We start from the raw sequence: 27,442 nt of genomic DNA, 5'->3' as shown, positions 1-27,442 counted from the left end.
TCCTCTGCTGACCTCATCTCTTGGCTGACTGTGGGTTGACAGTAAGTGGGATCTCCAACCTCATCATCATCACCCTGTGCGTTATCACACCCGTCGTCCTCAGAGCCAACCTGTTCCTGCCCTGACAAAAAACTAAAGTTGTCGCTCCAATCAGGTATTTGAGTCTTATCATCGTCTTCCTCATTGTCTCCACCAACAGGAGTTACAGTTTGGGAATGAGGGTCTACATTATGGTCAGAACCTTCTGCGTCTGGTCCTGGATCCGACTCATAAAGATTCTGGGCATCAGTGCAGATCATTTCCTCGTCTGGATTCACAGAAGCGCTGGAGTCGACCTCTGATTCCCAGGCTATAGTATGAGTAAACAGCTCTGCAGACTCAACCATCTGTTCTACCTCATACTCAGACGGGCAGCTGGAGATTTGGGAGCTGTGAGGAAGCAAGTGCGATTGGGGTGACACCTTTGAGGACTGGAGTATTTGTGATGTTGAAGTTGATGTGGAGGAGAGCCCACTTAAAGGAGCACTTGATATCCGTTGAAGCACCTGCTGTTTTTGTGCCTCATCTGGAATTTGTAGCGATTGGCGTGGCCGTAAGAAAGGGATCTTATCACATTGTCTGCTAAAAGAAGTAGACATTTTAGTTTGGCTGGAAGATGGTCTTTCTTCTGCAGATGTTACTGTTGCTTTAACACCTACCCCACGGACACAACCTTTTTTCCCCTTCCCAACACGCCTATTCCCCTTTCCACCAGCAGCAGGCCTTTTTCCACTCATTTTGGTGGTTAACTAATTCACAACACACAGCTACAAGCCCAATATTTTTTCAGAGGTAGATGCAGAAAAAAAATATATTCAGTTTGCAACCTGATGGAGGTCTGTATAGATGGACTAATAGAACAAGTCCCACACACTGCTAGAAGGCCAAATATTTTTTCAGAGCTGGATGCAGAAAAAAATTATATTCAATTTGCAACCTGATGGAGGTCAGTATAGATGGACTAATAGAATGATGCTATGCCCAAAAGATTTTACTTCACTAGGTGCAGTAAAAAAAATTGGTATTCTATACACAGGTGGTATATCTTGCAACACAGATAGGCTACTCCACTGACTAACACACTCTGCAATAGGCCAAAAAGGATTAGCTTTGCTAGATTCAGCCAAATGCTGTGAAAAAAACTTGCACAGCACTGGCACAGACCTGCCTGGCAAAAACTGATAGGAACTGATGTAACCTAGTCCTGAAAAGGACTCCAATTACAATTAGTCTTTACTCCCACAATCTATCTATTTAAGAGCACAGACCTGCCTGATAAAAGTCGTAGGAAATGCTGTAACCTAGTCCTTAAAAGGACTGCAATCACAACTATTCCCTACTCCCAAGCTATCTGTAGATTTGTGCGAAAATTGGCTTGAAATTAACAAGGTATAGCGCACACAGCAACAGGGGTGCCGTCTAACACGCAGCTGCAGCAGTGAGAAAATGGTGGCGACGGAGAAAATGGCTTGGTCTTATAGGGCAAGGACATGTGACATACACTGCCAATGACACATGCCCTTGCTTGTGTGAAAAAAAGCACTTCGCTCCGTGTGTGCGCTGCTGATAGGCTGACAGATTGCGCCTCTCCACTGTAAATGCGGGAAAGAGAAAAAAAAATGGAGATCTTCATTATTCCTGCAGAGATCCATCCCCTGCCCCTCCCCCCACCCCGCTGTACACTCAAACTGCGTATTAACATTAATTTTCATCATTACTGAGAAAAAATCCAGTTATGATTTTGGTGCACGAACAGTTATCGAACATAACCTCGAACAGCCGAATTTTTCTCAAATTGTTCGTGTTCGCCGAACGGCTCGAACACCGCCCAAAACAGCTCGAATTTGAGATTGGCGAACAGTTCGAGTAGAACAACGCTCATCTCTAGTTAAAAGGTTATTTCCATCTCCCAATTTGATTTTCTTTTTTTTCTGATCTATCAGAGATCTTAATTATACTTTAACCTGCAGATATAGGGTTAATCTACAGGTTAACCACTTCGCGCCAGAGCCTGTTTTTGCCTTCGTGACCGGGCCAATTTTTTCAATTCTGACCACTGTCACTTTATGAAGTAATTACCCTGGAACGCTTCAACGTATTCCCCTGATTCTGAGATTGTTTTTTTCGGGACATATTGTACTTCATGATAGTGGTAAAATTTCTTCGATATAACTTGCGTTTATTTGTGAAAAAATCTGAAATTTGGCAAAAATTTTGAAAATTTTGCAATTTTCAAACTTTGAATTTTCATGCCCTTAAATCAGAGAGATATGTCACACAAAATAGTTAATAAATAACATTTCCCACATGTCTACTTTACATCAGCACAATTTTGGAACCAAAATTTTTTTTTGTTAGGGAGCTATAAGGGTTAAAAGTTGACCAGCGATTTCTCATTTTTCCAACAAAATTTACAAAAACATTTTTTTAGGGACCACATCATATTTGAAGTCACTTTGAGGGGTCTTTATGACAGAAAATACCAAAAAGTGACACCATTCTAAAAACTGCACTCCTCAAGGTGCTCAAAACCACATTCAAGAACTTTATTAACCCTTCAGGTGCTTCACAGGAATTTTTGGAATGTGGGAGAAAAAAATTAACATTTAACTTTTTTCACAAAAATGTTACTTTAGACCCAATTTTTTCTATTTTCACAGGGGCAAAAGGAAAAAATGGACCCCAAATTTTTTTGTGCAATTTCTCTTGAGCGTGCTGATACCCCATATGTGAGGGAAAACCACTGTTTGGGCTCACGGCAGGGTTTGAAAGGGAAGGATGCCCATTTGACTTTTTGAATGTAAAATTTGTCTGAATAATTAGCGGACGCCATGTTGCGTTTGGAGAGCTCCTGAAGTGCCTAAACAGTGGAAACCCCCCACAAGTGACACCATTTTGGAAACTAGACCCCTTAGGGAACTTATCTAGATGTGTGGTGAGCACTTTGAACCCCAAGGTGCTTCACAGAAGTTTATAATATTGAGCTGTAAAAATAAAATTTTCACATTTTTCCCACAAAAAGTTTTTCATCCCTTAATTTTGCATTATCATAAGGGTAATAGGAAAAATTGCAACATGAAATTTGTTGTGCAATTTCTCCTGAACACGCTGATACTCCATATGTGAAGGCAAACCACTGTTTAGGCGCACGGCAGGGTTTGAAAGGGAAGGAGCGCCATTTGACTTTTTGAATGTAAAATTTGTCTGAATAATTAGCGGACGCCATGTTGCGTTTGGAGAGCTCCTGAGGTGCCTAAACAGTGGAAACCCCCCACAAGTGACACCATTTTGGAAACTAGACCCCTTACAGAACTTATCTAGATGTGTGGTGAGCACCTTGAACCCCAAGGTGCTTCGCAGAAGTTTATAATATTGAGCTGTAAAAATAAAATTTTCACATTTTTCCCACAAAAAGTTTTTCATCCCTTAATTTTGCATTATCATAAGGGTAATAGGAAAAATTGCACCATGAAATTTGTTGTGCAATTTCTCCTGTACACGCTGATACCCCATATGTGGAGGCAAACCACTGTTTGGGCGCACGGCAGGGTTTGAAAGGGAAGGAGCGCCATTTGACTTTTTGAATGTAAAATTTGTTTGAATAATTAGCGAACGCCATGTTGCATTTGGGGAGCCCCTGATGTGCCTAAACAGTGGAAACCCCACCCAAGTGACACCATTTTGGAAACTAGACCCCTTAGGAAACTTATCTAGATGTGTGGTGAGCACCTTGAACCCCAAGGTGCTTCACAGAAGATTATAATATTGAGCTGTAAAAATAAAATGTTCACATTTTTCCCACAAAACCATTTTTCATCCCTTAATTTTGCATTATCATAAGGGTAACAGGATAAATTGCACCATGAAATTTGTTGTGCAATTTCTCCTGAGTACGCCGATACCCCATATGTGGGGGAAAACCACTGCTTTGGTGTATGGCAGGGTTCGGAAGAGAAAATAGCGCTATGTTGGCTGGGATAGGTGGCAGACACCATGTCACATTTGAAGAGTCTCTGACATGCCGAAACAGCAGAAACCCCCACAAGTGACCCCATTTTGTAAACTACACCTCTCAAGGAATTCATCTAGGGAAGTAGTGAGTATTTTTTAATTTTTTTAATTTATACCATTGGACAGTGAAAAAAGCATGATTATATTTTTACCACAAAAAAATGTTTTACCCTCAGATTTTACTTTTTCACGCAGGGCAATGTGTAAAAATGGTGCCGAAATGTGTCACACAATTTCTTCTAAAAGTGGCTATACCCCATATGTGGCTGTATCGTACCGCTCAGCCATACAGCGAGATCTGGGAGGGACGGAGTGCTATTTGACAATTGGAGAACAAATTATTGTAGAATAGGCATTTGGATTTTGGAGCACAAAATTTTCTGAATTTCTTTTGGGGGGCAAGGGCCATTTCGCTTTTCCAGAGCTTTTCTGCTACCAGTAACTTGGAAGTCCCTTATATTTTTAACAGATGACGGACCTGAGTGGGGACTAGCTTTTTTGAGGACTGAGTTGAAGCTTTTATTGGGAACATTTTACATAACATTTATCCGGCGCTCTAGGCTGAGCACTTACATCGGGGTTTCCATCTAAATTTCCAAGTGATATAATTCAGATGAAACCCCTGCGGGATCCATTCACTGTAATGAGGCAGCAGAGTTACTCTGGACTCCGTCTGGCCTCTGTTTAGCGGTGTCTTTTTTTTCAGAAGTGCACAAAACTGTGGCCAACCGCACTTTTATGCACGCCTAAAACAAATGACACCGTGGGATCCCAGGCTAGACGGCGTCCACAGTGGCCTATATCTGCCTCATTACAGGGAATCTTCCGTCATGGGTTCTGGCTGAATCACGTATTTCAGAGATTTACACGGAAACTCTGGTGTAAGTGCTCAGCGCAGAGCGCAGGATAAATGTGAGCAGAGCCTTACTGCGATCTTTCGGAGACATAATAAACAAATCAATAGCAGGTGAAGAATTGGTTTTATTTATTTTTTACGCCGCTCCTCGTGCGGTATAAGTGATGAGATTACTTTATTCTTCGGGTCGGTGCGATTACAGAGATACCAGATTTATATCGGGTTTTTATGACTGACAGCTGTCACACACTAAAAGACGCTTTTTTTTGCAAAATCTAGTTTTTGCATCACCATATTTTGAGAGCTATAATTTTTCCATATTTCGGCTGACAGTCATGTGATGGCTTGTTTTTGCGGGACGAGTTGACATTTTTATTGGTACCATTTTTGGGTACGTGACATTTTTTGATCGCTTTCTATTCCGTTTTTTGGGAGGTAAAATTAACAAAAACCAACAATTCAGGAATTGTTTTTTGAGTTTTTTTTTTATGCCGTTCTGCGTGTGGTAAAAGTGATCAGGCAGCGTTATTCTTCGGGTCAGTACATTTACAGCGATACTACACTTACTGTATTTTTTTTTATGTTTTGGCGCTTTTACACAATAAAACAAATTTATAGAAAAAAATATTTTTTTTGCATTGCTTTATTCTGAGCACTATAACTTTTTTATTTTTCAGCTGATGGAGCTGTATGGTGGCTTGTTTTTTGCGGAACAAGATGATGTTTTCAGCGGTACCATTTTTATTTATATTTTGCTTTTTGATCGCATTTTTTTCCACTTTTTGTTTGGCGATATGATGAAAAAGCATATTTTTTTGCTCCTTTTTTTGTTTATTTTTATTACGGTGTGCACAGAAGGAGTTAATTAGTGTGACAGTTTTATAGCTCGGGTTGTTTTGGACGCGGCGATACCAAATATGTGTTCTTTTTTTGGTTTTGTAAAAATATACGGATTTATCGGTTTAATATTTAATTTATTTATTTTTATTTATTTTGAAATTTTTTTTTTAACAGTTTAAAAACTTTTTTTTTTACTTTTTTTTACATTTTTACTTAGTCCCTGTATGGGACATTAATTTTTATTTTTCTGATCCCTGATCTCATGTAATGTAATAGACATATATTACATTACATGAGATCTTCCCTGACTGTTTCAGTCAGAGTCTCCTGTCTGGCTCAGCTGCAGTTGAGCCAGACAGGACACCATATATGGCAGAGCTGGAGGCGGTCATGTGACCTCCAGCTGCCATAGCAACCCCAGGTCCTGGAAGGAATCGGAGGTCTTCGGAGAGGTAAGTAAGACGACCCCCTCTCCTCCTGCTGTCTCCTATATGCCGTGATCACTATAGATCGCAGCATATAGAAGACCGCAAAGGGTTAACATCACTGGGACCTGATCCAATCAGGTCCCGATGATGTTCCCTGTCAGAGCTAACGCTCTGCACCGGAATCGCAGCGCTTGCAGGACCCTGGGGGTCCTGAGCGCTGCGAGACCACCCACCGTTTTTAAACGTCCGCGCTGCACAGAGCCCAGGCAGCGCGGACGTTTATGTACAGTGGGCGGTCGGGAACCGGTTAATAGCATTTTTTAGCAGTGTCTGGCTGCTGTACTGAAAGCGCGACTCTCAGTAGAAAATTAACTTTATTCCTCCCATGAGTCGCTGGCTTTGAGGCCATGTTCACACGTTCAGTATTTGGTCAGTATTTTCCATCAGTATTTGTAAACCAAAATCAGGAGTGGGTGATAAATACAGAAGTGGTGACGTGTTTCTATTATACTTTTCCTCTGATTGTTCCACTCCTAGTTTTCACTTACAAATACTGATGTGAAATACTGACCTAATATTGAACATGTGAACGAGACCTTAGTCACAGAGGCGCGGCCACAGTCCATGCTCACATCACTGTTAGCACTTCCCGACACTTTGACTGACAGCCGGATCTACTCTGATGCACTACAGAGCCAAATGTCAGTCAGGCTGTGTGCCCACGTTGCGTATTACAAGCGTATATGCTGCGGAATTTCCGCAGCGTAAACGCTTGTAAAACGCATGTATAGCCGCACCCCATGGTCCCCAATGGCATTCCGCAATGTCAATGCCCATGCTGCGGATTTTTCCGCAGCGTATATGTAGCACCCTGAGGATTCGGCTGCTACAGGGGTATTGCACCTCAACCCAGAGGTGTGATATTCCACTCCCGGGTAAGGATGGAGTGTGGAACTGAGCTCAGATAGACTGCATGCACTACATACATCCCATTTCAGAGGAGCAGGCCGACGGTACTCCCACTTGGAAATGTGCAGGTACAACCGAGCCTGTTCCTGGCTGGAGTGGGAGGGGGGTGGTACATCCCATGTAGTGTAGGGGCAGATAGGGGGAGCAGCCTGGGTAAAGTTAGGAGCTCATTGGGTGCTGGTCACCTGAGCTCACACATAGAGGGTGCACATAGAGGGTGGGCACCAACTAAGATCAGGGTCAGATGCAGAGAACAAGTCAGACGCAGAGAGTCAGGAGCAGAGGAGAGAAGAAAGATCAAGACCCAGAGTGAGAGAGGAGAAAAGAGAAAGACCCAGAGCACAGAAGAGAAGGGACCCAAGAACCCAAATCAGAGCACCGGGTGAGGAGTCAGCATCAGGGTACCGGAACCCAAGCTGGTGGGGGTAAAAACAATCCCCAGCCAGAGACCGGAGACCGTGGGCAGTGTCTGTCACGGTCACCCACCACATTCACCCCGAAGGCACACCACATGAAGGGTCAGGGAACCCAGGGCCAAGGGTGTCCCAACAGAAGGCCCGAGGGAGCTGGACCTAGGTGAATCACTGGTGGGGACGGCTGAAGAAAGGACAGAGGGAGAGCTCAGGGCCACGCTCCGGACTTGTTTGGGGGTTGGCTGGATCCAGGACCTGGTGGACGCAGCACGGCTCGGGTGGTCACTAGCAGCTGGAGTGACCAGTACAACATCTGCAGTAAGTAAACACCCTTAACTGCACAACCCGAGTCTGTCTTCATTGCCGGCTGCACCGCACCACCACAACCCCCATCCTCTGCGCCTGTCCCCTCTGAGGCTATACCCCTCCCGTTGGGGGTGATCCCACCAAGCTGCGCATCCACCATCAGCCTCAGCGGACCCTGCTGCAGCAGCGGCCACAGCGACCGCATCACAACGGGTGGCGTAGTCGACACAAAAGAACTTTAGTAACATCTGTAAAGCTGCCACATAACACTGAGCTTGACGCCCTGGGCACGGGGCCGGGTCACAGCCGCTCGGAGACTACAAACCCCCATCTGATCCGGTGCCGGGTATTCCCCTCAAAAAGGAATATGTCCCAGAGGGCGCGTCAACTTTGGCGTAGTCGGCAGGATTACGTGCCCACAACAACCGGGTACTGCGTGCCTGAAGAAAAGTGCAAGTTTACCTCAGAAAGAAGTCTCCCGCCGGTTCCGGAGGGTCCACGCCATCGGACTCCATCACCAGTCGTTTCCCGCCGATTGTCCGCCATTTCCAGCTTGTTCCCGCCATCTGCAGAGTTTCCCGCCACTGGGCGACGCTTCCCGCCAAAACCGCAGATTTCCCGCCTTGGAAGAGCAGCGGACGCCATTATGGGCGTGCCAAAGGAGGGCAAGAGGCCACCTCCCATCGTGGGCCGGGACAGAAAATGGCGCCAAAAGTGGAAACCGCCCCCACCAACAGAGACTGTGATGCTGGAGGTGTCTGTCAGCGTGAAAGAACTACCCCTGGAGCTGACAGTCACCGAGTTGCCCCGGGACCGCCCTCTAAGTGGGAGGAGACGAAAGAGAAGAGAAAAGATGGGTGTCGCTTGGAGCAGTCTGGAGCGAGCGCACCCGGAGGCAGGAAGCCTGGAGAGGAGCAGCAGAAAAGCTCACCCGGAGATGGAGAGAAAGCAGAACAGCACCGGCCCGCTGGCCAGGAGTCTGCTAGAGACCGAGGAAGGAGGGCAGAGCAGCACCGGCCCGCTGGCCAGGAGCCTGCCGGAAGCAGAGCAGAGCAGCACCGACCCGATGGTCAGGAGCCTGCTAGAGTCCACAACCCCGCTAGGTCTAGCGGAGATCTTAGCGCAGCTCCCCCGAGACCGGGAGTGTGCACAAACTGCCCTGGAGGGCCTCGCACGGAGGATGGCCCGGGTACAGCGGGAGATACTGGCGGAGTGGAGCCGGGAGATGGCTCAGCACGCAGAGACCAGTCAGCGGAGCACGCTACCCTGGAAGAGGAAGCAGACCGCCTCTACGGATGACGCGGGAGGACCCAAGGCCGGAGACGGCGCCGAGAAGGGAGCCGAACGCATGGAGGCAGGTAAAGGGGACGCCTATACCCCAAGCCAAGAAACCGCCCACCTGCCCCAGCTCCCCGTCGCAGAGCCCGAAAGTCCCCCTGCTGTGCCCGTAGCCGCCACGTCACCGCTATGGACTAGGCCCCGACCGGAAGCCGCCGCAGCGACCCCTGTGACGTCACGCGCCTCGACCCGGAGCGTGACAAAGCAGGAAATACCACCAGCCTGGTCGCAAGGCCTAGTACCCCCGGGCGCCGCATCACCAACAGCGCCCCCTACCTCCGCGGAGCCTCCGGCCTGGCCGCAAGGCCAGGTAGCCCAGGGTGCCGCCGTTCTTACGGTGCCCTTCACCTTCCAGATACCCCAGGCCTGGCCGCAAGGCCCGGGCAACCCGGGCGCTAACACCACCGCGCCCATCACAAGAGGACCCGGACGGGTCTGAAGCAACACCATATCACCAAGAAAAAGCAGGAGGGAGCCGTCGTTGAGGACGGGAATAGAGACTGTATATAGTTGCCCGTCGGGGCACAGTGAACCGTTGCTGCTAAAATAGTCCCCGTTGGGACCAGTGAACTGTTTACCCATTAACCCCTTCATCCTACAGGCTGAGGACTGTGAGCAGCCATTCCCTTCCCTCTACCTGGCCGAGGACTGAGAGCGGCCAACTTTCCCTGTATATAGTTGCGCGTCCTAAAGCGCCCCCTACCGGTTTTATAGGAAAACCAGTTTTTCTAAGAGACTGTCGCACTTTTCCCGGACACACGTTGCACAGTGTCCGGAGGAGGAACCAGAGACAAGAGAAGTCTACGAGAATGTTTATATAAAAAAGTTTTATATATATAATGTTTTATATGTTTATATGAAAAATTTTGTATGTTTTGGTGTTATTTATGTCTTTACAGCCCGAGGACGTGCTGTGGTTTACCAGGGGGGAATGTAGCACCCTGAGGATTCGGCTGCTACAGGGGTATTGCACCTCAACCCAGAGGTGTGATATTCCACTCCCGGGTAAGGATGGAGTGTGGAACTGAGCTCAGATAGACTGCATGCACTACATACATCCCATTTCAGAGGAGCAGGCCGACGGTACTCCCACTTGGAAATGTGCAGGTACAACCGAGCCTGTTCCTGGCTGGAGTGGGAGGGGGGTGGTACATCCCATGTAGTGTAGGGGCAGATAGGGGGAGCAGCCTGGGTAAAGTTAGGAGCTCATTGGGTGCTGGTCACCTGAGCTCACACATAGAGGGTGTATATAAGGTGGGCACCAACTAAGATCAGGGTCAGATGCAGAGAACAAGTCAGACGCAGAGAGTCAGGAGCAGAGGAGAGAAGAAAGATCAAGACCCAGAGTGAGAGAGGAGAAAAGAGAAAGACCCAGAGCACAGAAGAGAAGGGACCCAAGAACCCAAATCAGAGCAGCGGGTGAGGAGTCAGCATCAGGGTACCGGAACCCAAGCTGGTGGGGGTAAAAACAATCCCCAGCCAGAGACCGGAGACCGTGGGCAGTGTCTGTCACGGTCACCCACCACATTCACCCCGAAGGCACACCACATGAAGGGTCAGGGAACCCAGGGCCAAGGGTGTCCCAACAGAAGGCCCGAGGGAGCTGGACCTAGGTGAATCACTGGTGGGGACGGCTGAAGAAAGGACAGAGGGAGAGCTCAGGGCCACGCTCCGGACTTGTTTGGGGGTTGGCTGGATCCAGGACCTGGTGGACGCAGCACGGCTCGGGTGGTCACTAGCAGCTGGAGTGACCAGTACAACATCTGCAGTAAGTAAACACCCTTAACTGCACAACCCGAGTCTGTCTTCATTGCCGGCTGCACCGCACCACCACAACCCCCATCCTCTGCGCCTGTCCCCTCTGAGGCTATACCCCTCCCGTTGGGGGTGATCCCACCAAGCTGCGCATCCACCATCAGCCTCAGCGGACCCTGCTGCAGCAGCGGCCACAGCGACCGCATCACAACGGGTGGCGTAGTCGACACAAAAGAACTTTAGTAACATCTGTAAAGCTGCCACATAACACTGAGCTTGACGCCCTGGGCACGGGGCCGGGTCACAGCCGCTCGGAGACTACAAACCCCCATCTGATCCGGTGCCGGGTATTCCCCTCAAAAAGGAATATGTCCCAGGGGGCGCGTCATATATGCTGCGGTCAAAAATCCGCAGCATGTTCATTAATTTTGCGTTTCCGCATGCGGAATCAATGTGCGGATGGTACCCAAGTCTGGAGGAGAAGAGACTCTCCTCCAGACCTGGGTACCAAAGAACCTGTAAAAAAAGAATAAAATAAAGTTTATACTTATCTTCTGATGTTTTCCCTCCGTCGCGCTGTTGTCTGAAGGACCTGCCACGTCATTGAGTCATGTGACCCATCACATGACTCAATGACGTCACCGCAGGTCCTGCACACAACAGCGTGAGCCGCTCAAGACTCCGGACGGGGCAGAGAATGCATCGGTAGGTGAGTATAAACTTTATTTTTTTATTTTTTACCATTCTGATTCTTTTTTTTAACTATTACTTGGTCACACTATATAAATCCATGCCGGTTGCATGGATTTATATAGTGTGAACAAGTTGTCAAGCACTTTTCCAAGTGATGCTTAAATCACTTGGAGAAGTGCTTGATAACCCGCATGCGGAAATGCATGCAAAGACGCTGCAAAGACGCCTCACAAACGCTTCTACCTGGCGGGAAAACCGCATGTGAAATCCGCATGCGATTTTCCCGCCAGGGAGAAGCGTAAAAAATATGCTTCAGTTCCGCAACGTGGGCACTTAGCCTCAAAGTGCAACTAAGCTGCATATAATAAGCGCTCACTATTATGAAATTATTACATGTAGTGCAGCTAATTCCACGATTATTGTCTATGGAGAATGAGGGGGGGGGGGGGTAGTTGGTGGCATCAGGGGGTTTATTATTACATATAGTGCAGATTACACCAGCCTATGTATAATAATCTCATAGTAAATCCACCCCACCCTGACTGTAATCAGAGCATTAGCTGCGCACTTACTACAGAAAATATAGGACGCACACCCAGCTGAAGATTTTGCTAGTATCGGCGGGCCCTTTACCCACGGATGCGGCCGCAGTCGTTATGCCACTGCTCCTATAGACAGTGTTGCCAACTTGACTTTTTATTTTCTTTGGACAGCTTATCAAAAAATCATGGACAGACAATATTTTTTATGGACACATTGGAAAACCATAATAAATCATTATGATTATAAGTGATGCGTGTCTACAGCCCATAATTCTGATATGTAGACATTAGCTGCATTCACTGTAAACTGTAAAATGAGGTTAATTACAGAAAAAAAGTGTATAATTATCTTGAGCTTCAAAAAAATCACAAATGCCTTCCATTTTTTTTGGACAGGGCAAAAAATTACCTTATTTTTATGGACTGTGTTGGAATTTCTGAACAGTTGGAAGCCCTGCATATACTGTAGATGAATAATTCTTTAAATTGCAGGTCCTAAGAGATCATGGAGGGAACTACCTAGTTGGAAATCAGTTTAGCTGGGCTGACGTGCATCTACTGGAGGCTATCATGATGGTGGAAGAAAAATGTGCTGATATTCTGACTAATTTTCCTCTCCTTAAGGCAAGTTTATCTGGGTTGTAGATATAATGCCATGTTTTTGCTTAGAATTAAGTATGTTGAAGCTTGTATGTCACAAGTTTACCGCAACAGAGAGGGGTCCAAAGACGGCGGTGTCTCATTTCATGTACTCCTGCACTGATTAGAAGCACTTTACCATCATATTTAATAGTGCAGGTTTCTGCTAGCAGTGCAGGGATTAATCAGTTGAAAGATTTTGAGCTATCCTGCTTTAATGGTCTCAGCTGTTCAGTATTGGCCACTTCCCTCTGCTATATATACTCGCCTTTGGCAATCAGGGATTGCTAGTGTTAGTTTCATACTGTCTGGTTCTGGAATTGGAGGTGTTGTTTTTTGTTTGAGGAGGCGTTTGGAGTGTTGTTCTAAAGACTGTTGTTTGGTGATTTGTCTTTGTGCATATCCTCATCCTCTCCTGTTTCTTTTTCCTTCCCTTTACTTCCTGGTGTGTTTGTGCATATTGGTGTGATTGGTATTTTCATTTATCCCTGTACGTCTTGCATTTTTAGTCTGGTTTGTGTATTCTTATATACTACTACTCCCCAATTCCCTGGGTGAGGGAGGGGACAGATAAGGGTTGATTTAGGAGCTCAGCAAGGCCCATGGCCCGGGCATCTTCACTATCAGAAATAATCCAGGGAGCAGGAATAGTTAGGGAGCTGCTTGCTTTAGGGTTAGGGTATTAGCCCCTAGCCCCGGGATATCCTACAACAGAGTCGTTACATTGTGTTTACATGCTAACCATAAAGCCTCATTCCGATGTCCGATTTACGAGTACATTCACATGTCCGATTTTTTTTTTTGTCGGACCAAGTGGTAAGCTTAAAGTATCAGAGACACGTCCAATTTAGATCCAAAAGGTCTGATCAAAATCAGCAATACAAGTCAATGGGTCTGATTTTTTCATGGACCCATTAACTTGCATTGTGGATTTTGATCGAATTTTCATGCACTGTCAGAATGGAGAAGGTGGAGAATTTTTTTCTTTATTTCGGATCACACTCTGATCAAACTGTGATCACAATAATTGATCCAATTTTCTCGTATACCAAAAAAATCGGACATCTGAATAAGACCTGAGGGTATGGACACCTTGTTTTAACTATTTTTGGCTACCAATCATTTAGGGGTTTCATTAAAAATATTGTCATCGTTTGCTTTTTATAGGCTCGGTGTTGCACTATCTATTACTGGCTGTAGAATGAGTTGACTAAAGCCCCCGTCACACTAAGCGAGATCGCTAGCGAGATCGCTGCTGAGTCACAAGTTTTGTGACGCAACAGCGACCTCAGTAGCGATCTCGCTACGTTTGACACTTAGCAGCGACCAGGCCCCTGCTGTGAGATCGCTGGTCGTGTCGGAATGGTCTGGACATTTCTTTGATTGTTGAGGTCCCGCTGGGTAGCATGCATCGGTGTGTTTGACACCTTACCAACGACCTTGTTAACGACCCAGACACAGAAACACATAGGCGTGCATCGTTATACAGATCGCTACGGGTCGCCGCATCGTTGCTGCGTCGTTGGGAAGATCTGACTGTTTGACATCTCACCAGCGACCACATAGCGACGCAGCAACGATCCGTGACAGGTCGAATCGTTGTCGGGATCGCTGTAGCGTCGCTTAGTGTGACGGGGCCTTTACACTGTCAGTGAGCTGGTTCTGGTGCAAGAGTTTATATCTCTTATCTTTCTTCTTCATAGCTCTTCTCAGTTGATTTATGACGACAGCTACACTTTCACGTTGGCATAAACGGACTACCAAAAAGGTAACAATGTTTTTAACTTTTGACTTTCAGGCTCCATATCTCACCATTCACTATTGCTTTGAATGTGAGACTGCCATCATTTTATAGACAGACATCTTGGCTATCTCATACATAAATTTTACTTGAAACTATTTAGCATATGATTAGTTATGCAGATTGTCATATCCCTGCATTGTTACTGTTTTGCTCCTGGTGGTGGAAAAATAGCTTTCTTCCTGTATACTACAAAATACAACCTGTTCTCACATTCCCTAATAGCTCAGTGTGTTATTAGATTGATTCCCAAATGAAAAGCCATTGGTTCGAATCAAGGAGCAGCCATGGAGAAGATTTCCCTAGAAAAGAGAACCAGCATCATCCAGCTCATCAACAGAGGTCTCTTGGCTAAGAAAATTGCTAAACTGCATCATGTGAGTGCCCTGACAGTTGGAATAATACAAAATGAAGTCCATCCATCCATTCAAAATCCAAGAGGTGAACGCCCAAGCAAAATATTGGAGTCAACAAGACGGCTCATCACAAGGTTGATCATTTCTGGCACGACAAACACGGCAGTGGAGGTGGCTCGTATGCTTTGTAATAGTGAGATCACAGATATACATGCCAGCACCATGCGACACACGTTACACAAGTCTAGAATGGTGGCCCGAAAAAATGTGAGGAATCCTCGACTTCAATATCATCTTAAGGAGCGTTGGCCTGAGTTTGCAAAAAACGTACGAAAAGTGGACAAAGATTGGAAATGAGTGATTTGGAGCGATGAGATCAAAATCGACTAGTATGCACCAACTTTGGGAACATGTAGAAGAGACCTGGGATCAGATTTCGGTTGAGAAATGCTTGAATCTGATCGAGAGCAGCCAGAAGGATAAATTTACAAAATACTAACAAAACAATAAAAAATAAAATTTAGATTTTTAGGAGCAAAACAGTAACAATGCAGAGAAATTCCAAAATCTGCTTAACTAATCATATGCTAAATAGTTGCAAGTCAAATTTATGTATCAGATAGCCAAGATGATTGTCTATAAAATTATGCTAGTCTCAGATTCGAAGCAATAGTGGATGGTGAGATATGGAGCCTGAAAGTCAAAAGTTCAAAACATTGTTACCCTTTTGCTCGTCAGTGTTAGGCTGAGTTCACACGATGCGTTTTTCATGCGTTTCCGCGGCGTTTTTGCAGTTGCGTAAACGCCGCGGAAACGCATGAAAAACGCATGGTAGAAGGGCAGCAATGTTCCCCAATGGAAATCCGCATGTGCTGTGCCCATGATGCGGATTTTTCCGCAGCGTAAACGCTGCGGTCAAAAATCCGCAGCATGTCAATTAATTTTGCGGAAACGCTGCTCTTTTGCCGCTATTGACTTGCATTAGACCGCATGGAATCCGCATCACTGTATATGTTGATGCGCTTTTCATGCGGTCTAATGTGCGGATGGTACCCGGGTGTGGATGAGAGGACTCTCATCCAGACCCAGGTACCATTAAAAAAAAAAGAATAAAATAAAAAATATATATATTCTCACCTTCTGACGGCCCGCGCTGCGTCCTGCCGGCTTCCCGGGCACTTCGCGGTTGAATGAAGAAGGACCTTCGCTGACGTCAGAGTCATGTGACGGGTCACGTGACGCTGACGTCGGAAGGTCCTAAAGTCTTCACTGCCGGCAGCCGGGACCGATGAAGCAGGACACCGGGGGCCATCAGAGGGTAAAGTATAGATTTATTTTTTATTTTTTGACATTCACACACTATATAAATCCATGCCGGTTGCATGGATTTATATAGTGTGAAGTTGACAAGCACTTTCCAAGTGATGCTAAAATCGCTTGGGAAGCGCTTGTCAACCCGCATGCGGAAATGAAAGTGAAGACCGCTTCACATCCGCATGTCCCTGGCAGGAAACCGCATGTACAATCCGCATGCGTTTTTTCCTGCCAGAGAGATGCAGAAACGCTCAGGAAAAAATCCTGAGCATTTCTGCATCGTGTGCACATACCCTAAGTCAGCAGAGAGGAGCTATGAAGAAGGAAGATAACTTATTTCCGAAGGAGCTCAGGTAATTCAATCTTCTGCCAGTAATAGCTCAACACAGAGGCTACAAAAGTTAAATGATGCAAAATTTTTAATTAAAGGGATCTATCAGCAGATTTTTGTTATGTAATCTGAAAGTAGCAAGATGAAGGGGCGGAGAAACTGATTGCAGAAATGTATCACTTACTGGGCTGCTAGCTGCAGTTTACATACAATCCCTGTTTTCTCTGCTGTAGATGTAGCAGTGGTCAGAATGGTAAACTATGTATAACCAATCCCACACAACTGATTGGCAGTTTCCTGTGTATTCTGTACATTATCAGCAAGCTGCCAATCCATGACAGCTGGGTTATGCAGATTTTCTGGATTGTCTGGTGCGAGACATCTAGTCCTGCAGTAATAATCTCCCTGGAATCAGGCTCTCTTCTCCTAAATTATTTTGCTCTCAGATTAAATAACAAAAACCTGCTGACAGATTCCCTTTAAGCAAAAATTACATATATTTAAAGGGGACTTGTCTGCACATTCTTAAATATAGAAGTAGTAGTATTGCTGTATAGGTGTGTGTCTCCAAATAAAAATAATACCTTTTTTATGGAGATTGGATGTGGCAGTCATAACAAATGTAGTGTAAATGGCATATGCAGATCAGGCTGGAAGTGCATTGGGGGTGTGCCAGTATACTTGCACTACTTTCAAATGCATTGACACGCCCCCAGCACATTCCCAGCCTTATTTGCATACGGTTTCTATACTCGATTTCTCATGACTGGCACATTAGATCTGTACAAAAAGGGAACTATTTTTAGTAAGGGATAAGCGCCTGCAGCCAAACCACTACTTCCACACATAATAGTAACTTGTTAGTGTATTTTAAGTACAAAAAATGCTCTCACACATTTTTTTTTATTTGTTTTGGGATTTTAACTTGTGGCTATTTCCAATATTTCTCCTTGTTATCTGTGAATGAAAACGTATTTACTTTTCAGAGACTGACCACATGTATTGGCTTTTTTTTGTTTCCATTTGATGCCATTTATTGAATATTGTAGTTATGCCAATTCAATTTATATTATTTAGGGCTTCAAAGCAAGAATAAGTGAAATTCCAACCATCAAAGCTTTCCTGAAGCCTGGGAGTCAGCGGAAACCAGTGCCCGATGAGAAATATGTGCAGACCGCAAGGACTGTTCTGCTGATGCACCATTTTTTATCACCCAACTAAGAAGGCCCAAGTGCTGGAATGTCCCAATCAGTAATTACCATTGGTGAAAGCTATATTATAATGACAATAGCTATATGATGAGCTTCCACCTCTATATAGAAAGCTGTAATTTACCCAATTGCACAAATCCTCCTATCATGTAACAGAGATACTAGACTTCAGTGTAATGGATATGTACATATATTGGATATGTAATGTATATGGGTTGGGCAAAAGAATAAACGCCCAAATCAACAAGCTTAAAGATTTTTTTCAAGTCCCTCAGCCAATTTTTTGTGTGATTTTAAATATAAATATATACAATAAGTATTTGTGTGACTATCATTTGGGCACAAAACTCACCAGGAATAATACAAGGCTTACTGCAAAAATGCTATTAGAATGTATCAATGTACAGCGCTTGCACTTTTTCATTGAATGTTAGGCTCTGTTCACATTTACATTTATCCTTTCCGTTTGTCTCTTCTGTTTGACAGCCTTTCTTAGAGCAATGTTCACACTGTGTTTTGGTGCTTGCCTGAAACACAGTGGCTCAGTGGTTAGCACTGCAGCCTTACAGCACTGCGGTCCTGCGTTCGAATCCCACCAAGGATGACATCTGTAAGGAGTTTGTATGTTCTCCCTGTGTTTGCGTGGGTTTCCTCCGGGTTCTCCGGTTTCCTCCCGAATTCCAAAGACATACTGATAGGGAATTTAGATAGTGAGCCCCAATGGAGACAGTGCCCATAATGTCTGTAAAGCACTGTGGAATTAATGGCGTTATATAAGTGAGTAAAATAAAAAATAAGTACTACAGAAAATGATGTCCGACTGAATACAGTGACTTCCTCTGCATCATTCCAGTCAATGGCCCCATCAGCGCTAATGTCCGAATCACTTTTTGGATGGCTTAAGACCTACAGTGTAACTGTTATTGAATTTTTTACGTCATAAATCAATAATACACATGAATATTAGCATCCTTGTAATATATCATTACAAAGGAACCATGATCTGTTCTCGGAGTTGCCGGGGCGTATGCAGGTGGTCGAGCATGACGTCCTGACGGAAGCGCATGTTATGGTAAACCTTAAGCCCTATAGGATTCCTGAAGCCCGCCGTGAAGTGATCTCAACCGAGGAGAAGAGTATGCTGGACCTCGGTGTGATAGAGGAATCAAAGAGTGGATGGTCGAGTCCCATTGTTCTTGTGCCAAAGCCCAACGGAGAGTGGAGATTTTGTAACGACTACTGCAGGCTGAATGAGGTATCCAAGTGTAACGCATATCTGATGCTCCGCGTCGATGAACTCATCGAGAGGCTTGGACCTGCGAGGTATATTACCACCCTCGACTTGACCAAGGGCTACTTGTAGATCCCCATGTCCCTGAGGGCCAAGGAGAAGACGGCTTTCTCAATGCCTGATGGGTGTTTCCAATACACCCGAATGCCTTTCGAACTGCAGGGGGCCCCAGCCACCTCCCAGAGGGCCATGGATCAGATCCTCGGCCCACATAAGAAGTATGCCACAGCCTACCTTGATGACATTGTCGTCTTTAGTCCAGACTGGGCTAGTCATCTGCCAAAGGTACCTGCGATTCTGGATGCTCTGAGGACTGCAGGATTTACTATAAATCTGAAAAAATCTGCCATTGGAAAGGATGAGGCCAAGTACGTAGGCACTGTCATCGGGAGAGGCGAAATTAAGCCACAGGTCAATAAAATCGAGGCAATTCAGAACTGGCCGCAAATCAGGGGCAGACTGGGCCCAGAGGCAGAGGTGCAGATGCTCCCCTGGCCGGTCCCCAAGCAGTTGTTAAGGGCCGCCAAGTCCTCTGCTGCTTTAGAGGCTGCGGCCAGCCCTGTACCTCGAAATGTGTGCAGGTACCGGCCAGGGCGGCTGCAGCACAGCAGACACTACTCTCCTCACAGGCTCACACTGACCTTCTTTCTCCCGCGGGAGAAGCGCTTCAGCGTGTGAGCAGTGCGGGAGGCCAGACACTGTTGCCCCTTTGTAAGTATGGGCTCCGTGAAGAGTGATGGAGGCAGGAGATTTGTGTTGTTTGTAGAGTGAGGAGGTGACAGGACGCAGCTCATCTCCTCACAAGTCCAGGGCTGGATCCTGAACTTTATCTATAGCCGCTCTGCTGATGATCAGTGGGATTTATTACAGCAGTTTGACTTTTCATTCAGGTCGGGCTGTCAGTGTGAGGTCATCGGCTCCCGATCTGTATGAAGGCTCAAACTGCCGACATAAATCACATAGTGCCCCAGATAATACAGCCACTGCAGACCTAAGTATACAGACCCCTGCACAGAACTGATCCTGCACCAGGTACAGGGCATCACAAGTATATATACATATATATTGTAAGGCGGCAATGTTCACACCTTGCAGTAACTGAGGCAGTGACCCAAGCAAGTCCAACATAAGCTGCTTTTATTCAGCAAAACTCACAGGTAAACAGAAAGTCCTCCGCTTCGCAGCCGGGTTAACACAAGTCCATAACAACGGTTGTCGGGGGCAACGGCCGTGCCGGGCCGCTCAGAGCCTGACTGGTGTAGAGCCTTCTCAGGCGTGGGTTCAGCTACTCACAGGCCCGCCTCACATATCCCCCCCCCTCTGTTCAAACTTATGGGGCTGAAGATTTGTCACCATACAGGGTGTCCGGGACAGCGCATCCGCGTTTGCCTGCGACTCCTACAGAGAAACTGAAATTTTGCAGTGACAGAAACCACCTGGTGACTCGCGCATTCCTCTCCTTGGCGTTGGACAAAGGTCCAACTTCGACACTTCATTTAATTTCCGGAAATCGTTACAGGAGCGTAAAGATTCGTCTGGTTTCGGGATCAGTACGATGGGGCTAGCCCACTCACTCTGCGATTCCTCGATGACTCCTAACTGGAGCATTTGTTTTACCTCAGCCGTGACAATGTCATGTTGGAGAACCCCAGTCCTAGCCGGTAGCTCTGAGAACACGTCGGTATTCTGCTGCACCAGTGAGCAAGCCTCCCGTCGCTGCTGTTTAGTGAGAGCATCACTTATCCTGACCTCTCCCCAGGACGCACCCCTGGCTGAGGGTACACGTACTACCAACCGATTGCCCTTGTTAAAAGACCTGACTGTGGCTCTTTTATTATATGTGCGCCTCCATGCTGCCTGGGCATCTAACAGATGTTCTTTCACGATGGGCATGACCGCCGCGATCCGGTCCTGCATACCAGCCACGTGTTCAATTATTCTCCTATGTGGAGTCGGCTCTTGTTCCCACGTCTCTTTGGCTACGTCCAACAGACCCCTAGGGTGTCTGCCGTACAATAACTTAAAGAGAGAGAACCCTGTGGAAGCCTGGGGTATCTCACGAACGGTGACCATCAAATAGGGTAGTAACACGTCCCAATCTCTTCCGTCCTTAGAAACCACCCTTTTTAACATTGACTTGAGGGTTCTATTGTACCGTTCTACTAGCCCGTCGGTTTGAGGGTGGTACGTCGAGGTGCACAATTGTTTTATTTTTAGCAGTTTGCACAGTTCCTCGTCACCTTGGACATAAAAGGGGTCCCTTGATCCGTCAGGATCTCCTTAGGTAGCCCAAGGAGACAGACATGGCAAACAGGTGTGGCGTAGTGGTATAGCCTCCGGGTACTGGGTGGCACAGTCGACGACCGCAAGTATATGTTGGTGGCCACAAGTGGATTTTACAATGGGCCCTACCAAGTTCATTGCAATCCGTTCAAAAGGTACCTCTATCACTGGCGGAGGTACCAATGGGCTATGGAAACTTGCGGTGGGTCTGGTTAGCTGACATTCGGGGCAGGATTCACAGTACTTTTGGACCTCCGCGTAAATCCCCGGCCAAAAGAACCGATGCAAGATACGCTCTTGCGTCTTTTTAACCCCTTAGTGTCCCCTCAGCAGGTGTGTGTGTGCCATCTCCAGAACTGCCCGACGGTACGACTGAGGTACCACTAACTGTTCCACGAACTCGTCCCTGATTTTGTCTACCCTATAGAGCAACTCACCGTTGACCACCTTGCGTGGAATCACAGTATCTGCATCGGGCTGTTGAGCTACACCATTTACCTCTAACACCCTTTTCGGCGCCTGAGTCAGGGTGGGATCCTGTAGCTGAGCTGTCCCAAATGTGCCCCGGGACACGTCCAGCTCGGGGATCAATGGGATCTCCTCGACCTCTCCTGACAGCACCTCTAGAGGAAACCTATTGGGGTTACACTCTGTCCCTAGGTTGGACACCCCTATGGCAGGTACCCCTTACTCGGGTTCTTCGGGTACAGCGCCCGTAATAAATTTTACCGGGGTAGAGTGTTTTTTGTTTTTCCACAGAGTCCAGAACAGAGGCAAGTCTCTTCCCAACATTGTCCCATTGGGAAGAGTTTTTACCACCCCCACCACGTTTCACGTCCCCACATGGCGTGGACAACACTACCTCCGCGGTTGGGTATTCTCGGAGGTCCCCATGGATACACACAACCCCGGTCCACTGGGGTTGTCTCCTGCCACCAGTGACTCATGTACCAAAGTCACTAGGCTCCCCGAGTCTAAGAGGGCCTCCGTTGGGTACCCATTAACCAGTACCTGGCACAGTTGGGGTTCACTGTCCGGGGGTTAGTCACTCGCAGAGCAGACGGTCTGGGTGTACAGTGAGACAAGGCGGTTATACCCGCAGTCCATGGGCTCTGTAGTCAGGGGGCAGTTAGCAACCACATGTACCGGCCCATGACACCGCCAGCACCTAATGGCAGAGGTACTGTTAGATCTTGTGACCTTTTGGGAGGGAACCGGTCTCCTGCCACTCTCACTCCGGGGTTCCCCTTCAGCACGGGTACGGTGCTGACTGTCCTCAGCAGAGGGACGCGACCCCTTTCCCGGTTCCTGATTTGGCAGGGTCCGGCATGACAGCCGCGAGGGGGCAGAGTCCCGTATAAAGTCCTGAGTAGCCGAGTAGCGCTCGACCAGGCTGACCACCTGGTCGGGGTGCCGGGGTTCCTTTGCCCCACCGAACGTTGGATAGCAGCCGGCAAAGTCCTCACCAGCCGGTCGAGTACCACCCTCTCCACCATCTGGGGTGGAGTCAAAGTATCAGGCTGGAGTCAAAGTCTCAGGCTGGAGCCACTTCTTTACCAGCTGCAGAAGGTCATAAGCCTGAGACCGGGCGGGTTGGGTCTCCACAAAGGCCCATGAAAATACGTGCTGAGCCCTTACGTATGTATTGACCCCCAGACGGGCAAGGATCTCACCTTTGAGCCTCTGGTAGTTCTGGGCGTCCTCCACAGGTCGAAGTAGGCCTTCTGGGCATCGCCGACCAAAAACGGAGCCACCACTTTTGCCCATTGGCCGGCTGGTAGGTTTTCCCACTCTGCCGTGCGTTCATAGATGGTAAGGAAGGCTTCCACGTCGTTCTCCTGTCCCATCTTCCTCAACGCTGAGCGAACCTTGTCCCGGGCCTCTCGACGTACCGGGACTGGTGCCGTCGGCATCTCCTACAGGGCTGTGAGCTCGATCAGCTCATTGGTGTGCTGCTGCTGCTTGAGCTGCTCCTGCTGCTGCTTGAACTGCTCCTGCTGCTGCCGCTGCGTGAGGACCAATTGCCTTAACAGCTCCTCCATTTTGTCCACGGGGTTGGGCTGAAAGGTGGCCGGCCGGATAGTGGTCATGCAGCTGCCGGTAGGGTATGCCTCAGTCACAATGCCCGCATTCTCCACTAAACTGTAAGGCGGCGGTGTTCACACTGAGCTGTAACTGAGGCAGTGACCCAAGCAAGTCCAACATAAGCAGCTTTTATTCAGCAAAACTCACAGGTAAACAGAAAGTCCTCCGCATCGCAGCCGGGTTAACACAAGTCCATAACAACGGTTGCCGGGGGCAACGGCCGCGCCGGGCCGCTCAGAGCCTGACGGGTGCAGAGCCTTCCCAGGCGTGGGTTCAGCTACTCACAGGCCCGCCAAGCTTTCCTGCTATGCTCCTAGCAGGTCCCCACACTGAACAACACTAACCCTTAATGCAGGGTTTTTAAAGGACCTGTGGCAAGAGTCACTGGAAAACCCAGTTTGGAGGGAGGAGGCTGTCCCACTGCTTTTCCCCAAGAAATGAAGGCCCTGCTGGGTTTTACTTAATCTGCCTTGGCCAGATAGCCTGACCAGGTCAATGCTCACCTTCATTCCTGCATTGCATCCGCTGCTGTGTCTGTGACTGCAATGCACTCCAATGGGTTTAATAGGTCTCTGTACACATTCTGGGATATATACCATCCCTCGTATACGATCCTAGTCACTGCCTCACAAATATATACAGCTATCTATGATGTCCTGTAGCCAGGATCCTGATCAGTCCAGTGCATATTCCACTTTATGTCAGTGTACAGTACATACAGTGCTGGTATATGATAAACAGTGATACAGACATCAGATGTTAAACAGTATACACATTGTCATATAGATGTACACTGCTCAAAAAAATAAAGGGAACACTTAAACAACAGAATATATCTCCAAGTAAATCAAACTTCTGTGAAATCCAACTGTCCACTTAGGAAGCAACACTGATTGACAATAAATTTCACATGCTGTTGTGCAAATGGAATAGACAATAGATGGAAATTATTAGCAATTATCAAGACACCCTCAATAAAGGAGTGGTTCTGCAGGTGGGGACCACAGACCACATCTCAGTAAAAATGCTTTCTGGCTGATGTTTTGGTCACTTTTGAATGTTGGTTGTGCTTTCACACTCGTGGTAGCATGAGACGGACTCTACAACCCACAGAAGTTGCTCAGGTAGTGCAGCTCATCCAGGATGGCACATCAATGCGAACTGTGGCAAGAAGGTTTGCTGTGTCTGTCAGAGTTGTGTCCAGAGGCTGGAGGCGCTACCAGGAGACAGGCCAGTACACCAGGAGACATGGTGGGGGCCGTAGGAGGGCAACAACCCAGCAGAAGGACCGCTACCTCCACCTTTGTGCAAGGAGGAACAAGAGGAGCTCTGCCAGAGCCCTGCAAAATGACCTCTAGCAGGCCACAAATGTGCATGTGTCTGCACAAACAGTTAGAAACCGACTCCATGAGGGTGGTGTGAGGGCCCGACGTCCACAGATGGGGGTTGTGCTTACAGCCCAACACCGTGCAGGACGCTTGGCATTTGTCACAGAACACCAGGATTGGCAAAGTCGCCACTGGCGCCCTGTGCTCTTCACAAATGAAAGCAGGTTCACACTGAGCACATGTGACAGACGTGACAGAGTCTGGAGACACCGTGGAGAGCGATCTGCTGCCTGCAACATCCTTCAGCATGACTGGTTTGGCAGTAGGTCAGTAATGGTGTGGGGTGGCATTTCTTTGGAGGGCCGCACAGCCCTCCATGTGCTCGCCAGAGGTAGCCTGACTGCCATTAGGTACCGAGATGAGATCCTCAGACCCCTTGTGAGACCATATGCTGGTGCGGTTGGCCCTGGGTTCCTCCTAATGCAGGACAATGCCAGACCTCATGTGGCTGTAGTGTGTCAGCAGTTCCTGCAAGATGAAGGCATTGAAGCTATGGACTGGCCCGCCCTTTCCGCAGACCTGAATCCGGTTGAGCACATCTGGGACATCATGTCTCGCTCCATCCACCAACGTCACGTTGCACCACAGACTGTCCAGGAGTTGGCGGATGCTTTAGTCCAGGTCTGGGAGGAGATCCCACAGGAGACCATCCGCAACCTCATCAGGAGCATGCCCAGGCGTTGTAGGGAGGTCATACAGGCACGTGGATGCCACACAAAATACTAAGCCTCATTTTGACTTGTTTAAAGGACATTACATCAAAGTTGGATCAGCCTGTAGTGTGTTTTTCCACTTTAATTTTGGGGGTGACTCCAAATCCAGGCCTCCATTGGTTAATAAATTTGATTTCCATTGATGATTTTTGTGTGATTTTGTTGTCAGCGCATTCAACTTTGTACAGAACAAAGTATTCAATGAAAATATTTCATTCATTCAGATCTAGGATGTGTTATTTGAGTGTTCCCTTTATTTTTTTGAGCAATGTATATACAGTAATGGCCAAAAGTATTGGCACCCCTGCAATTCTGTCAGATAATGCTTAGTTTCTTCCTGAAAATGATTGCAATCACAAATTCTTTGATATTATTATCTTCATTTAATTTGTCTTCAATGAAAAAACACAAAAAGAATTGTCCTAAAGCCAAATTGGATATAATTCCACACCAAACCTAAAAAAGGGGGTGGACAAAAGTATTGGCACTGTTTGAAAAATCATGTGATGCTTCTCTAATTTGCGTAATTAACAGCACCTGTAACTTACCTGTGGCACCTAACAGGTGTTGGCAATAACTAAATCACACTTGCAGCCAGTTAACATGGATTAAAGTTGACTCAGCCTCTGTCCTGTGTCCTTGTGTGTACCACATTGAGCATGGAGAAAAGAAAGAAGACCAAAGAACTGTCTGAGGACTTGAGAAACCAAATTGTGAGGAAGCATGAGCAATCTCAAGGCTACAAGTCCATCTCCAAAGACCTGAATGTTCCTGTGTCTTCCGTGCGCAGTGTCATCAAGAAGTTTAAAGCCCATGGCACTGTGGCTAACCTCCCTAGATGTGGACGGAAAAGAAAAATTGACGAGAGATTTCAACGCAAGATTGTGCGGATGGTGGATAAAGAACCTCGACTAACATCCAAACAAGTTCAAGCTGCCCTGCAGTCCAAGGGTACAACAGTGTCAACCCGTACTATCCGTCGGCGTCTGAATGAAAAGGGACTGTATGGTAGGATACTAAGGAAGACCCCACTTCTTACCCCGAGACATAAAAAAGCCAGGCTGGAGTTTGCCAAAACTTACCTGAGAAAGCCTAAAACGTTTTGGAAGAATGTTCTCTGGTAAGATAAGACAAAAGTAGAGCTTTTTGGCAAAAAGCATCAACATAGAGTGTACAGGAAAAAAAAAGAGGCATTCAAAGAAAAGAACACGGTCCCTACAGTCAAACATGGCGGAGGTTCCCTGATGTTTTGGGGTTGATTTGCTGCCTCTGGCACTGGACTGCTTGACCGTGTGCATGGCATTATGAAGTCTGAAGACTACCAACAAATTTTGCAGCATAATGTAGGGCCCAGTGTGAGAAAGCTGGGTCTCCCTCAGAGGTCATGGGTCTTCCAGCAGGACAATGACCCAAAACACATTTCCAAAAGCACTATAAAATGGTTTGAGAGAAAGCACTGGAGACTTCTAAGGTGGCCAGCAATGAGTCCAGACCTGAATCCCATAGAACACCTGTGGAGAGATCTCAAAATGGCAGTTTGGAGAAGGCACCCTTCAAATATCAGGGACCTGGAGCAGTTTGTCAAAAAAGAATGGTCTACAATTCCAGCAGAGCATTGTAAGAAACTCATTGATGGTTACCGGAAGCGGTTGTTCGCAGTTATTTTGGCTAAAGGTTGTGCAACCAAGTATTAGGCTGAGGGTGCCAATACTTTTGTCTGGCCCATTTTTGGAGTTTTGTGTGAAATGATCAATGATTTGATTTTTGCTTCATTCTCTTTTGTGTTTTTTCCTTGCAAGCAAATTAAATGAAGATAATAATACCAAAGAATTTGTGATTG

The 27,442-nt window shown here is 46.9% G+C and overlaps 1 protein-coding gene across 3 annotated transcripts in view; it reads left to right on the top strand.

Annotated features, from left to right (window-relative positions):
• LOC141259434 (glutathione S-transferase 3-like) overlaps positions 1 to 18,158 on the top strand; it is a 61,491-nt gene extending 43,333 nt beyond the window's left edge. For all 3 annotated transcript variants that reach the window (XM_073675400.1, XM_073675402.1, XM_073675401.1), the window contains exons 6-7: positions 12,683 to 12,814; positions 17,709 to 18,158. In XM_073675400.1, coding sequence (XP_073531501.1) covers positions 12,683 to 12,814; positions 17,709 to 17,852 — 276 coding nt within the window. In that variant the 3' untranslated portion in view covers positions 17,853 to 18,158. The remainder of the gene's footprint in view (positions 1 to 12,682; positions 12,815 to 17,708) is intronic.
• Positions 18,159 to 27,442: the final 9,284 nt, after the last annotated feature.

This window comes from Phyllobates terribilis, unplaced genomic scaffold, assembly GCF_046119375.1.
Source record: "Phyllobates terribilis strain yellow unplaced genomic scaffold, ASM4611937v1 Scaffold_3__8_contigs__length_932513732, whole genome shotgun sequence".
Taxonomy (NCBI): domain Eukaryota; kingdom Metazoa; phylum Chordata; class Amphibia; order Anura; family Dendrobatidae; genus Phyllobates; species Phyllobates terribilis.
This window is presented reverse-complemented; position numbering and strand designations above follow the sequence as displayed.